At 35.6% G+C, this 12,713-nt stretch overlaps 1 protein-coding gene across 25 annotated transcripts in view; it reads left to right on the top strand.

Annotated features, from left to right (window-relative positions):
* EPB41L2 (erythrocyte membrane protein band 4.1 like 2) overlaps positions 1 to 4,317 on the top strand; it is a 132,539-nt gene extending 128,222 nt beyond the window's left edge. For all 25 annotated transcript variants that reach the window (XM_064413166.1, XM_064413165.1, XM_064413173.1 and 22 more), the window contains 2 exons: positions 1,497 to 1,577; positions 4,179 to 4,317. In XM_064413166.1, the coding sequence (XP_064269236.1) occupies positions 1,497 to 1,577; positions 4,179 to 4,286 (189 nt within the window). In that variant the 3' untranslated portion in view covers positions 4,287 to 4,317. The remainder of the gene's footprint in view (positions 1 to 1,496; positions 1,578 to 4,178) is intronic.
* Positions 4,318 to 12,713: the final 8,396 nt, after the last annotated feature.

Raw genomic sequence — 12,713 nt, 5'->3', positions numbered from 1 at the left:
ATTTCCTCTGCATTCCATGCTTGAAAAGGAAAGGAAAACTCAGTGTGAACAGGACATCACATCTGTTTCATGGAAAACATGAAATGTGTGATGTTTCATGCCAGAGCATGTTAAAACTACCAAAGCATGATGATGATTGTTGTTATAGCTAATTTATGTAAATATTTCTCAGATTTTCGGCATGTCTAAACAACACAGTTTTCAACTCCTCTTTGAACTCCTAGCATCTTTTTCTAAGAAAATTATAGAAAGCATTGTTTAGGGTAAAGAAAAATGAAAGAGGGAAACAAAGTGTGAATTCAGGATTTTTTACAACGTGACAGAATTGAGTAATAATTCACTGCTCACTGGATATATTTTCTAAAGATTGAAATATGCTGAACATTGAAAGTCATATGCACAAAATGATAGTGGAAGAATAATGTTGGAAAGTGAGTCACATGAAATAAAGTAAGCTCAGAATTAAAAATATATATGTTAAAAATGTTATAAAGACTAGTCAACAGATCCTTTTCAGACTCCTGCTCCTTTTTGGAATCATTAAGGCACCATCATTTTAGGAAAAAAATCTTTATTCAGTTAACTGAATCACAGTTTTGACTGGAAGTGTACATTTTCTTGTCAAGGCCAGATGTCAAATAGTGTTGCTTCTTGGAAGCAATTAAAGAAAATGGTTTCAGTCTTGTCTTCTGCTGAAAAATTACTGGAATTACCATGATGCCGCAGAACCTTGTGTTTTTTGAATTGATGATAAACAGTTAGTAACAAGATTATTTGAATTTTCTAAGCTGACTTTTTATTTTACATTGCAAACTGTTCATTACTGATAAAGGGACCTTCCAAAATAGTTTTAATATTCTAATGGTTTTCCTAATGGAGTCATCTTGGCTCTTCCCTGGTCAGTGTATTTAAGTAGTAGTTTATTCTTTTCTCATACTCAGACTGATTTAAAAGGGAAATAATGTTATTTTCTGAGAATTTTTTATAAGCTGAGGTGTTTTAATCATTAGAATAAGAAGTGAAGAAAAAAAGCACAAAACTGTTCAGCAGTGTGAAATATGTTGAAAATATCTGATAAAGTTCCTTGAATGACAGAACTGAAAATCAGATTATCTTTGTATTTAGCGGAGATTATGATAAGACTTTGGAGAGGCCCATGATAGATGGGTTGAAATAAAAGACTCTTGGAATTTCCATGTTGCCAGATTTATATGGCAGAAAAAACTGAAATTACAGTTTACCAAAGATGGGCTCTAGCAACAGGGGTAATTCTCTATTGCTTGATTTTTATCAAGTTTAACAATTGCTAGAAGGTGACCAACTGCATAGCTGAAAAAGGAGAGGATGATTTAGCACTGAACACATTTACTACTGATGCAACTCAGATGCAGAAATCTATTTGCTTCAGTGCAGCAGAAGGCTGTGCTTTGTGGAAATATGGAATAACTACAGGGATGTTATTCTGTTTTTTTTTTTAATTTTTCTGACATCTGTAGATGGTAAAAGGTGGAGTATCAGAAACAAGAATTGAGAAGCGCATTGTCATTACTGGAGATGCAGATATTGACCATGATGAGGTGAGTATACAAACTTAACACTTAAAATGTGGGGTTTGTACTCTGGTGAGATCTAGATGATGTTTCAGAAATCTGAAGTAAGAAAAAGGTAGAAAAATTGAATAAAACAATATAGAAAGAACCTGAGACTATTTATTGTGGCATAGTTATTAAGCAGTTGTGTTTTGCTGTTAAGAAGCCTTTTGAATATATGTGAAAGAAAAACAGCATTTGTAAATTTGCATCATAGATCATGTGAATGGGTTTTTGCTATTTTTAGAGGGATTACTCTTTTTGGAAGACACCCAGTTTATTTAGTGCAGCTTTTGTACTGGGAGGAAAAACATTACTGAAATAATCTTATTTTGATACACTGATCTGGATAGATGGGAGTCTCTACTGCATTGTTTCAACAACATCTGAGTGCAGTGCTCATTTTGATTGAAAGCTTTGAAATACATTAGAACATTAACTGCTTGAATTTAAAAATTAGGTTTTGGCCAATATTTGTAGAATTATGTTTAAAAAAAGTAATTGTTGATCTGCTGTAATTGTATGTACCTTTTATCTCCATCAGTACTAAAGTAGTATTTTGCAATATCTTAGTAACTAAGGTTAAGATCACTTCTATGTGCCAAATTACTAAGGCTGAATTTGAACACTACACAGAAGAATAATTGAGAAAGGTCAATTATCTAGTCTTTGTAGTGATGATTACACAGGTGTTTTTTTCATCTAAGAAACTAGAGTAACAAAGGCAATCAACAGTCATTGGTGAATACAAATGGAAAAACCTACCTTGCAGTGAGTACATTTCTAATTTTGTGAAGGTTTCACAAATCAGCATTATAGGGTTCAGTTTAACTTATGAATTGTAATATATCAAGAGTTTTCGAGGCATTTATTTTCACGTTTTGATTTGTGTCCAGGAAGTGTCTTTTGGCAAGTTGAATCTCTTCTTGAAATTCATAATTAAATGACAGGGCTGCTTAGCATTAGGCATGGATGGATGTTGTTTGCCTTGACACACATTCAGTGCACTTCAAATGTCTGGAAAGGTCACAAAATAGCTTTAGTATACCAGACAATTTTCAAAGCCCTTCTTTAATTTGGGATAAGTGAATAATGAAGTAAAAAGTGAAATTATAAAAAAGGAAATACAAAATACAATTTTAATCACTGTTTAAAACAGCAGTGAGCAGCTTTTAAAAGTTTTAAGAAAGATCTATCACATTTTCTTAAGTGAATGTGGAGCTTCTTAAATGCCCAAACTAAATGCTGCATGTTTTTTATTTTGTCTATTAGCTCCCTATATCATTAATACAGTTTTCAACAGGAAAACAATATTTCAGTGTGAATTTTCAGAATAGGAATGTTTTTATTACTTGCTTAGCGTCTTAGGGTTTTTTCATTGTTTATGGGTTTATGGTTTGATTGCTAACAAACATCAAATGTCAGTATTGTACCAATGCACATCATGTGTCCTGTACATATTCCCTTAATAGGATTTCGAATTCAGTGTCACATAATAGGGTGCTGGTGTTTTCAATCTCTCTTCAGAGTTAGTTATATCTTCTCTCAATACCTGTAGCTAGCTCAGGAAATAGTCACTTTTCTAAATTATGATAAACCTTTTTGTTGCATTATATTTTTATTGCTCCTTCTAGTATTTTGTGGGGGGAAGATGTTTAGTTGCATTTAGTTGCTTCTGAATTCCTTCCCATGTCTTCTGTTTGTTTTTTTTTCTTGTGTTAAGTTCCAGCAGTAATACAGCTCACTGAAATAAGATGTGTACTAAGATGTGGGCAAGAAAGAGAAGGCTCCAGGTGCTATTTCACCTGTGATGATTCAGAGTGTGCTCTTATATGGTTTACTATGATGTAGAATAAAATATTACATTTCAGTTGTAAGGGACTTTTGATGGTCATCTGATCCAACTGGCTATATTGGTACATCTCTTAAATAATAAAATTTCTTAAAATGGGGAGGGATTATAAGCAAATGAATGATACTTGCATTTACACTTCCCTGAATTAAGCTAGAGAAATTTCTCTTAAACTAGTACACGGAGAAAAATGGGATTCTTGTGCTGAGAAATTTATTATGATCTTAATCCAGGGTTTCAGTACCACACGTAGTATACGTTCCAAAGTATCTTTCTGTTTTGTTCAGGAAACTGAAGGGCTCTCTTGTTTTTCTGTACTATCTTAAACTCTTCTTAAGGCGTATTTGTTAGATCCTTCACAAAAGTTCACAAAGTTCTGGGATCTAGAAATACTTTTTGTTTTTTTTAACTAAGATGAGCTAGAAAGTTATCTTAAAACTTTATGGTTACTTGTTACTTCCTGGAAATCTTGGTAAATTTTTAACATAGTGGTGGGGGGGGGGGGGGGGATGGGGGGGTGGGGATGGTTGATTGGGGTGTTTCGGTTTTTTTCTTTCGTTTGGGTTTTGTGTTTTGGGAATTGGTTTGGTTCATTTTTTTATCTTTGATCTCAAGTTCAGGAATTTACGGTTCTAAAAAATTATAACCAAATTCTCCAAAGACACTCTCCCATTCTCTGGCCCCACATGAATGCCTTCTTGGTTTTGTTAAGTTCCATATTTCAAATATGTTTGCAGGCCCTGGCACAGGCAATCAAAGAAGCCAAAGAACAGCACCCTGACATGTCTGTGACGAGAGTGGTGGTGCACAAAGAAACTGAACTTGCTGAGGAAGATGAAGACTAAAATCAAAAATGCCCTCAAGCAAATACTTCAGGTAAGCTTATGGAGGTAATTAACACAGGAAAACATGGCATCAGTTTGCTGTTGCATTCATGTTTTTTCAGCTGAAAAATATGGACGCCTTTAAGATAGGGATTCTGAGACGGTTGAGTTGAAACAGATGCTAATGGAAAACTATTAGTATAGGAATTTTTATCTTAGGTCTAATCTGACATTAATTTCAGTTGCAAATGTTCCTATATACGTCTCCCAGTTTTGTCACAGTACTCACACAGCGTTTTCTACAATGTCTGATCAAGTTGTTATAGTTTATATTGAGGTGGGTTTGGGCTATTTCTGCAAAATATGAGGGATGTGTCACACTTCTCTGTTTACCTGCACAATTATAGTTCTTGCCTAACATCTTGTTTGTTTAGTGGGAAGACTGTGTAGTTTTCAGTAGTGAAAGGACACACTTGACGTTTCAGTTTAGTCAGCTAATCCTTAATCCTAAACACACTGAAATTTTTAGCCTTTTATCATTTTCCGAGTCAATAAGGTACATGTATTGGAAGCTCAAGTTTTAAAGCCCTTTATCAGTTGAAAAAGCTGCTTGGAGTCATGTTAATTTATTAGGCTCTCCTTCCTAGGTTGAGGAAAAAAAAAGGAAAAAAACACAGTATGGTTCTCCTTCATGTATTCAATAGAAGGAGCAGGATGAACACTCAATAAATCTGCCCTTGCACTCATTATAGAGTAATGTCTTAAAGCTCTGTAACTATTTGGGGGTGTAAAGCTTGAGATTTCCTGTGCTTGTCATGCTCTTGGTATGAAACTCAAACTTCAGGTTTTTTCAAAACTGATGGTTTTGTTAATGGTAGCTTCAGATCCAAGAAGAAGGTTTTGTTAATGGATAAATGGGTATATCAGTGGGAGAGGTTTATAAAGAAATGTAAAAACCAGTGGTTTAAATCTTCATTAGGAGACCTCTGATTTTTTACTGACCAGCCTCTGTACCTAGCTAGAAGAGCAGCAGTGTTACTGGAACATCTCAAGAAGGAAAATTGTTTTAGTACAACTTCGAGCTTTTAATATGCACTTTGATCAATGTTGATGTAGGTTCAAACAAGGTAAAAGAAATACATTTTATATGTTTTAAAGAAATGGGAGTAGTCATGATTCTTATTTCCCTGGTTCAGTATTTTATACAACGGTGGTTGTGGCCCATGGACGGGAGACTTCTATGTCCTGTGGAGGCAAGCATTCCCCTAGTATGGAACAAAATTCTTTACCCAAGGAAACTAGCCATTATACATTTCAGCCTGTGGCTTTAGCAGACTTGAGCACAGCCCTGAAGGGCCAGAATATATGAAAAATGAGATACTGACTTGATTCCAAATTTGGTGTAAGTTACTAGAGGGGAGGGTGTTTTCCACATAAGCCTGATAATCTGTCGTGTTAAAAAGATCAATTTTATTGGTGTGCCTGAATTTCCTAAAAGCTGAAGATTTAACTGTTGAGTACCACTTCTGGGATCCAGAAGAGAAAAAATTCAAGTATCAGTTGAGAGTCTATGAAGTGCATCTATTGAATGCTGTTCCATGGACCATGACTGTTATCAAGGAATTGGATTCTTCCTGAGCTAGTCTGATCACAGATGTATATTTTCAGCTGAAAGACATAGACTAAAGCTTTAGTTTATTTAATCTACCTATAAGTGTCTCTTAACAACTGTGTAGTAGTGAGGGTACCTGTGTGTGGCTGAGGAAGGGGAGGACTAATATTCATTGCCAGAAGTTGACATGGATATGGTCAGTTAAGAGACTGCCTGTGGTGGGGTGTTGGGGCAAGACTTTTTCACATCTGCTGGCAGAGTTGTTGGGTCTCATCACTGTACACATAACCCTCCTGAGAGTTTGTCCTGAACTCCTGCTGTGTGCAGTACTGCATAGAGCAGCAATGTTGAGTGCCATGGAGAATACGAGCATGAGAGTAGGATGGCCTGCCCTCTGTCTGCAGACAGGAAGTTTATCCATCTTTGTCAAGGTGGTTCCAATTCCCTTCCTGACCTTGTACAGATTGTGCTAGAACTGCGGTGTTTATTTGGTCGTGTGTTCAGACAATATTTTCTGGCTGGTTTTTCTCTGAGCTTTTCAGCATGTAAATTTGCATAATTTTTCAGGATGTAAAACACAGTAGAACTGAGTTTGGGCTGCCTCCAGAAAATTTCTTCAGATTTGGTCAGATTATTCTGTGTTTGAAAAAGAAATTAATATTTTTGTTGTGTATAAATGTACAAACCAGGAGAAAACATGAATCACATTTGGAAGTGCTAGATGAGCACTCACCTGGATATTCATGTTGTAGCATTAATACTGTTAAAAATTATTTTCACATTAGATAATGCTGGAAACCAAAAATAACACTAGAGGTGGGTTTGCTTATGAGGGACAGTTGGGGAAAAGCACCAAAAATAAGAAACACTGCACAAATGTCTGGTTTTTCATTGTACCTGTATTTCAGCATTCGGTTGGGTTTGTTTCATGGCTTCGTTGCTTAGCCATTTTCACTGAAAATGAATATAACATTTATGCACCAGTTTTGGTTTAAAAGCACAGGGGAAGACAGGGAACTGTACTGAACTGTGAGATAGGGGGGTGTTGATGAGTGTCCACATCACATAAATGTTCTAGAAGGCTTGGAAAAATGCACATCAGTTTTGTGAGAGCTGTTTGCAGTAAGGAGAATGCCTGTGCTTTGGGTGGTTTCACTGGTCCATTGGTACACAGCAACATTCAACATGCACTCTCAAACCACACCTTGCATATTTTCAGCACTTCCATCATAGGAACTAAGGTATAAAGATACACTAAGACAGCAGAACAGATGGTTTGGATTTGCAGGGTTTTACTATTCTATGTGCTACCATCACATTTTGAATTCATTATTAATCAGTGTGAATTTAAAGGTCTTGGAAGCAGGGATTGCCTCTTCTCTTATATGTGTGTAGAATGTGTCAGGTTCTTCATGCTACCTTAATCCTGAATCAGTGTTCAACACGATATATCCCGTAGAAGTAATGACATCTTTTCAGAGGCAACTGGTGTATGGGAGGAAAAAAAAAAATTTGGCAGGTTTGCACTACGTTTCTACATTGGTGACCAGCTGCAAAGTTGATTCTATTCCTTCATCAAAAATTAACTACTTTGTAAAAATTTTATTCAGGGAAAAAAACATTCAAAGAATTCCTTCCATTGTCTGAGGGTTTTTTGGGGGTTTTTTTTGCATTTTAGAGAAACATACACATTGTGGAATGCTTATTTGCAAAGGATTGGAGTGTGTCAGTTGTTCATGTCTGAGTTTGTCAGTTGCTTTACAGGTTCCTGGTCTTCAATGCTTGTAGGAGAATAAAGGAGGACATTTCTCCATGCTACTTTTGTGTCAGACCTGGAGACTTGTTTGGCTGATGATGCCTTTCAGTTAAAATTTAAGGAAAAAATTTAGTCATCTAGACAAAAGAAAGCCACCTGAAGTGCCTTGAGTATCTGTCAAGAGCCTTTTCTCTCCTGTGCTAAGGCAATGGAGTCATGCAATGAATTTTGCATACTTGTTTCTGAGGAGATGAAAGCTTTGATGACTACAGCAGTATTCTTGGTGTAGACTTGTTTTCTCTAATGAAGGATTCTGATTCTGAAGGATTACTGAATTGAACAAATACCTTCCTTTTTTATTTATGTGCTAGGTTGTGGATTAAAATTTTCAGTAAACTGTGCAAGGGCCTGCAATTAAAATAACATGAGAATTTTGGAAGGGAAAAAATGCTGTAAAGTGAGTACTTTGAAAAAGTGTGGTACTGTATGCCTAATGACTGAAGGGAGTTTTAGGCAATGCAACATTTTTTAAAATGAAATAACCTTCCTTTGTAAAAAAACCTAAAGAACCTTGCATAGAGAAAGTTACTTTCTGACTCTGATGTGACACTGACATAGTATCTGTTACAAATGATTATGTAACCTTCCATATATATTTTTTTTTCTTCCAGAAATAAAAATGTCACTGACCACGAAGAACTGTAGTCATTCCAAGTCATCATGACTCCACTGAATCCACCAGGACTAGCAACAATGACCAGATGTTCACAACTTAAATGCCAATACCAAACTCCATTTTAACATTTTTGGTCTATATTCCCTTACAGTCTTTCTTGTTTATTTTTATAACCACTTCTTAACAATCTTAGAGTTTTGGGTTTTCTTAAATGAAGTTCTAGAGGGTATTATCTTCTTTTGCACAAATACTTGTATTTTTGAAACTGATTCTTAATTATATGAAAGTGAACAAAAAAAGTCTGGAAATCATTGTTCACTGGAGCAGGTGGTAATTGTGCAGGAAGGAGGGTCTTTACTAATTTAGATATAGTTTTTTTCAGATATTTCATGTGAAATCTCTTACTGGAGTAATTTACAGAATTTTTTTCAGATTATTCAGGTAAATATATGATATCACATAATGAAGTTTTTTATAAAAATAAAACATTTGCTAAAATTTGAAAAAATATATTTCTTTGGATAAATTTTATACTGGTATCTCTGTAACTCTTTCTTTTCCAAGGTTCTCCTCTCTGCGGAGCAGAGATGGTGTGGCAGTCTGTAGAGGAGAAGGAGTTGCAGACAGATTTCTTCTGACTGAGCACTGTGTTCTTTTTGCACTTTGGTGCCAATGCTCAACTTTTTGCAGACTTTTTGCTGTCTGCAGCATTCCAGATAAGGAAAGAAGGAAGAAGAAAATATCTTTCTCTTTTTCCAACAAGAGATGATCTAGGCAGCTTAAAACCGTAGTGCTTTTTTTTCTTACTGTGTCCCAATTTCAGTACTTCCATTATTTGGATACATGTGTAGAATGCTCGCTTGCTATTAAACCTCACTGTGTCTCCATGTTAGAACTGACATTTCTGTTACAGAGAAGGTATATATTTCACATGCTTCCTCTAATGGTTAATGCAGGTTTTTAGGCTACTGAATAAAAGATGTAAAATGAACTCCACTCATAAAGTAGTACGAGAGTTACCATCAGTTGAGACTGCCATGGGAAAAACCTGTTAATTATATTGGGGTTTATTTTTAATTTGTTCTTGCTGGGGGGTTGTTTGTTTGGGGTTTTTTTTTTGCTGTTGACGCTGTGTATAGTTAAAATGCCAAATTAGATTTATAGTAGCTTAAAGTTGTATTAAGTGATATTTTGCTTTCTGTAATTCTGTTATAAAATAAAGTTGTTTATTCTCTGTACGACTTTTGGCACTCAGACCTAAGCTTGGAGGATATTTGAATTGAGCAGATTACTTCTGAGAACTGCAATTCTAGCGGTCATAGAACCTTAAAAAAAAGGAATTAGTGCAAGTGGTCTGCAGGGCTGCCAGAAGAGTGGCACAATTGCCTGGTACTTAAGTACCAGTGTTTTTTAAACATCTTCCAATAAACTCCTGATTTCTGTAGTTAAAAGAAGAAATCTTCAGCTGCCAGAACAGAGGAGATTTGAACATCACACTGGAAGTTGAAATGCCCCTCAGTCCTCAAGTGGTTCTGCTGAGTTCATTGAGATAGGACCTACTGTGGTTTTCAGATAACAAAACAAATCATAAAACTTCTCACTACATTCTCCTTCACTTCTGAGCAGTGTATTTTTGGTGCTATTCTCAGTTTAGACGGCTGCCATCTGTCAGTACACTTGTGTAACAGAAGTTCTCGTTGGCTTTGGCTCTGCATGGTTTGGATAACATATGACAACAGTAACAGAAATGTTAATTTCTATATGTATGTAGTTGTTCTCAACTGCATCCACATTACCTGGAGAATTAGCAGGTAACAGTCTTACCTGCTTTCCTTCAAAACCAGAGGTATTCTGCTTTTCAAAAAGGGGAAGAAAACCCCATCCAGCTTTATAACACTGCCACAACACTGCGTGAGTAGGGAGGTTGTCAAAGTGGCAAGTTTGGGATATGTAAATGTAGGTCAAAATGGACACACACACATTTAGAAGAATGTCTCAGTGGATTTTTCTTACAAAAGTGTATAGAAAAAGCTATATAAAAATCTTTAATGTATTTTTTATATGGTGTAGTATTAATTGTAAATCTCGTTTGGTGGGTAGACAGCATGGTGTTTGAATTCATTGATTTTGGATTGGTCTGATTAGTTAGACAGTAGATCAATATTGGTTTAATTGCACTTGTATTTAATCCTTAAAACTGCAAATATGGTATTCTTGAAACAATATTATTTTCATTGAGATATGTCTTTCTTCAAATACTAATAGAACCTTTTGTCAATGAAAAATTAATAGTATTTTCAGGTCAGCATAGCTTGTGCATAGCTACCACTTGTGTTGATTAAATATGTACTAATTAAACAGCCATTGTTGTGCAGAAAAACCTAAGCCCTAAGTGTGATCAGTCGTAAAAATAGGTTGATTTTAATTACTCAAATCATCTGGAATATTGTGCAATTCTGAAGTCTCATTGTTACCTTTTTATATATAATATATCAGCAAAAACTGTAACATGCAAAAAAAAAAAGAAATTGTTCTCAAGGCACTTCACAAAACAGCTTTATAATACATGGGCAATTTCAAATACAATTACAGTAATTAATTCTGCTTAAATACTTAGAACAGTGAGTCATATGGGTCTTACAAAAAACACTTAATACATCTTCCTTTTTAGTAATGATAACCTCAGGGTTCATAATGAACGTTGGACTTGTTCTACAGATTATTTCCCAGATAAAGCTTTTGTAAATGGCAGGTATGCAGCTCTAATGAAAAACTTTAAACAAAAGATTTATTGCTCAAAGCAATGAGGAACTATAGTACCAAGTGTTTCTTGAAGTGTTCTTCTATTTGACAGTCTAGCTGAATAGCAACTTTTAATTGGGCCACAGAAGACATCAAACAGATGGAATAAAATACTGACTACACCTCTGGAAGATTTGAAACTTTTGATTTTCAGGCTGCTCAGTTGTTTGGGGCTTTCATACTGCACTTGGAAAAAAGATAGAGCAGTAATATTAATACAAATTACAAGCATTGGAAATGCTGTGATAATTCATGTAGTGTTAAAATATTCTGTTTGGTTTGAGGCAAATCCTACCAGAGTTTTTGGAGGTAAGTCTATATGAATGTCTCTGCTGGGCCAGGCAAAGTGACTAACTCTCCCAGATCTCTGAGGCTACTGGTGTTTGCCTTGGGGTGTGTGTAACTGTGATTACTACATTAGAAAGTAGTGCTTTCCCAAATATTCTTCCAGCCTTGAGTGATTTTCAAATACTTGCTGGTGTATCAGTCTTTATTAGTATTTCTCTGCCTCTGGATTTTTAGCTAATTGCTTTTTAAAAATTCCTGGCAGGTATTTTAACCCTTCTGTGTGTCTTTTGAACCTGCCCCTGCTCTAGCATCCTTGGACAGCATCACTGCAGACTTCGGGATAGACACCTGTCAATCTTTCTCTTCAGTCATTTCCCAGCCAAAAGTGCTTTCTCAGTTCCTTATCACTTTACCATCTCTCTCAGTACCTTTCCAACTTAAATGTTGAGACTTGAAATTCTGTTCTGGGAAGCAAAGGGGAAGCAGTCCCAGGCAGGAAGGTTTTAAATGTGCTTACTGGTTGTAGATGGAGTACAGTGTAACTTCACATTGCTAGAGACAGGAAGAGAGAGGACTCTTCATTGACAGCAGTAATTGAAGACGTGTGTAGAATGTTCACTTGCAATTACTCTCCATATATATTTAGCTAGTGCTTGTACAATTTATCTAGACAAAGGTTTTGTTCTATGGTGTTATTTAAATTTGTATTGTCCCTTTTTGAAGGAGTTGTATGGGGTATTATGGTGTATTTCATGCTGGTAGCATGAAAGCTTATTTCTTGACACTGTTCAGTAATGGAACTGAAAACGAGAAGGAAAAATTAGAATTTTCATTGCATGTTACTACGTCGTGAGTGTCAGATCCTCCTACATGTTAGCAGTTACAGCTCAATAAGCAGTTCTGTCAAAGGCACAGAGTGTATGTATATAGTATTATTTTTGGTATCCATTACCACTATTTTACAATGAAGTGCTGTTTAAGAGTTGTTACCACTTGACATTTCAAATTTCCCCATTCTCAGACACACTGTGGAATTAACAAAACCAATTTTCATTCTGTATTTTTTACATGTGGTCCTGGCCAATCTTTTCTTGGGCAGTGAGAGAGTGAGTGTTTGGAATTCTGTATGTTAGAATTCCTTTAGCATCTGATCAATATCCCAGATCACTGCTTTAAGAAAGTAGCATCCTTCTTAAATGTAGAAAGTAAATTCTTTGCAGCAGCTGTCTCAACTTCCTTGCAAAATATTGTGTTTCCATTTCCAAAAAATTGCCTCTTTACCTGTGCAATGTATTCTGTGTTATTTGTACAGAT

This window comes from Passer domesticus, chromosome 3 (genome assembly GCF_036417665.1).
Source record: "Passer domesticus isolate bPasDom1 chromosome 3, bPasDom1.hap1, whole genome shotgun sequence".
Taxonomy (NCBI): domain Eukaryota; kingdom Metazoa; phylum Chordata; class Aves; order Passeriformes; family Passeridae; genus Passer; species Passer domesticus.
The sequence above is the reverse complement of the archived record's forward strand: the minus strand, read 5'-3'. Positions and strand labels throughout refer to the sequence as shown.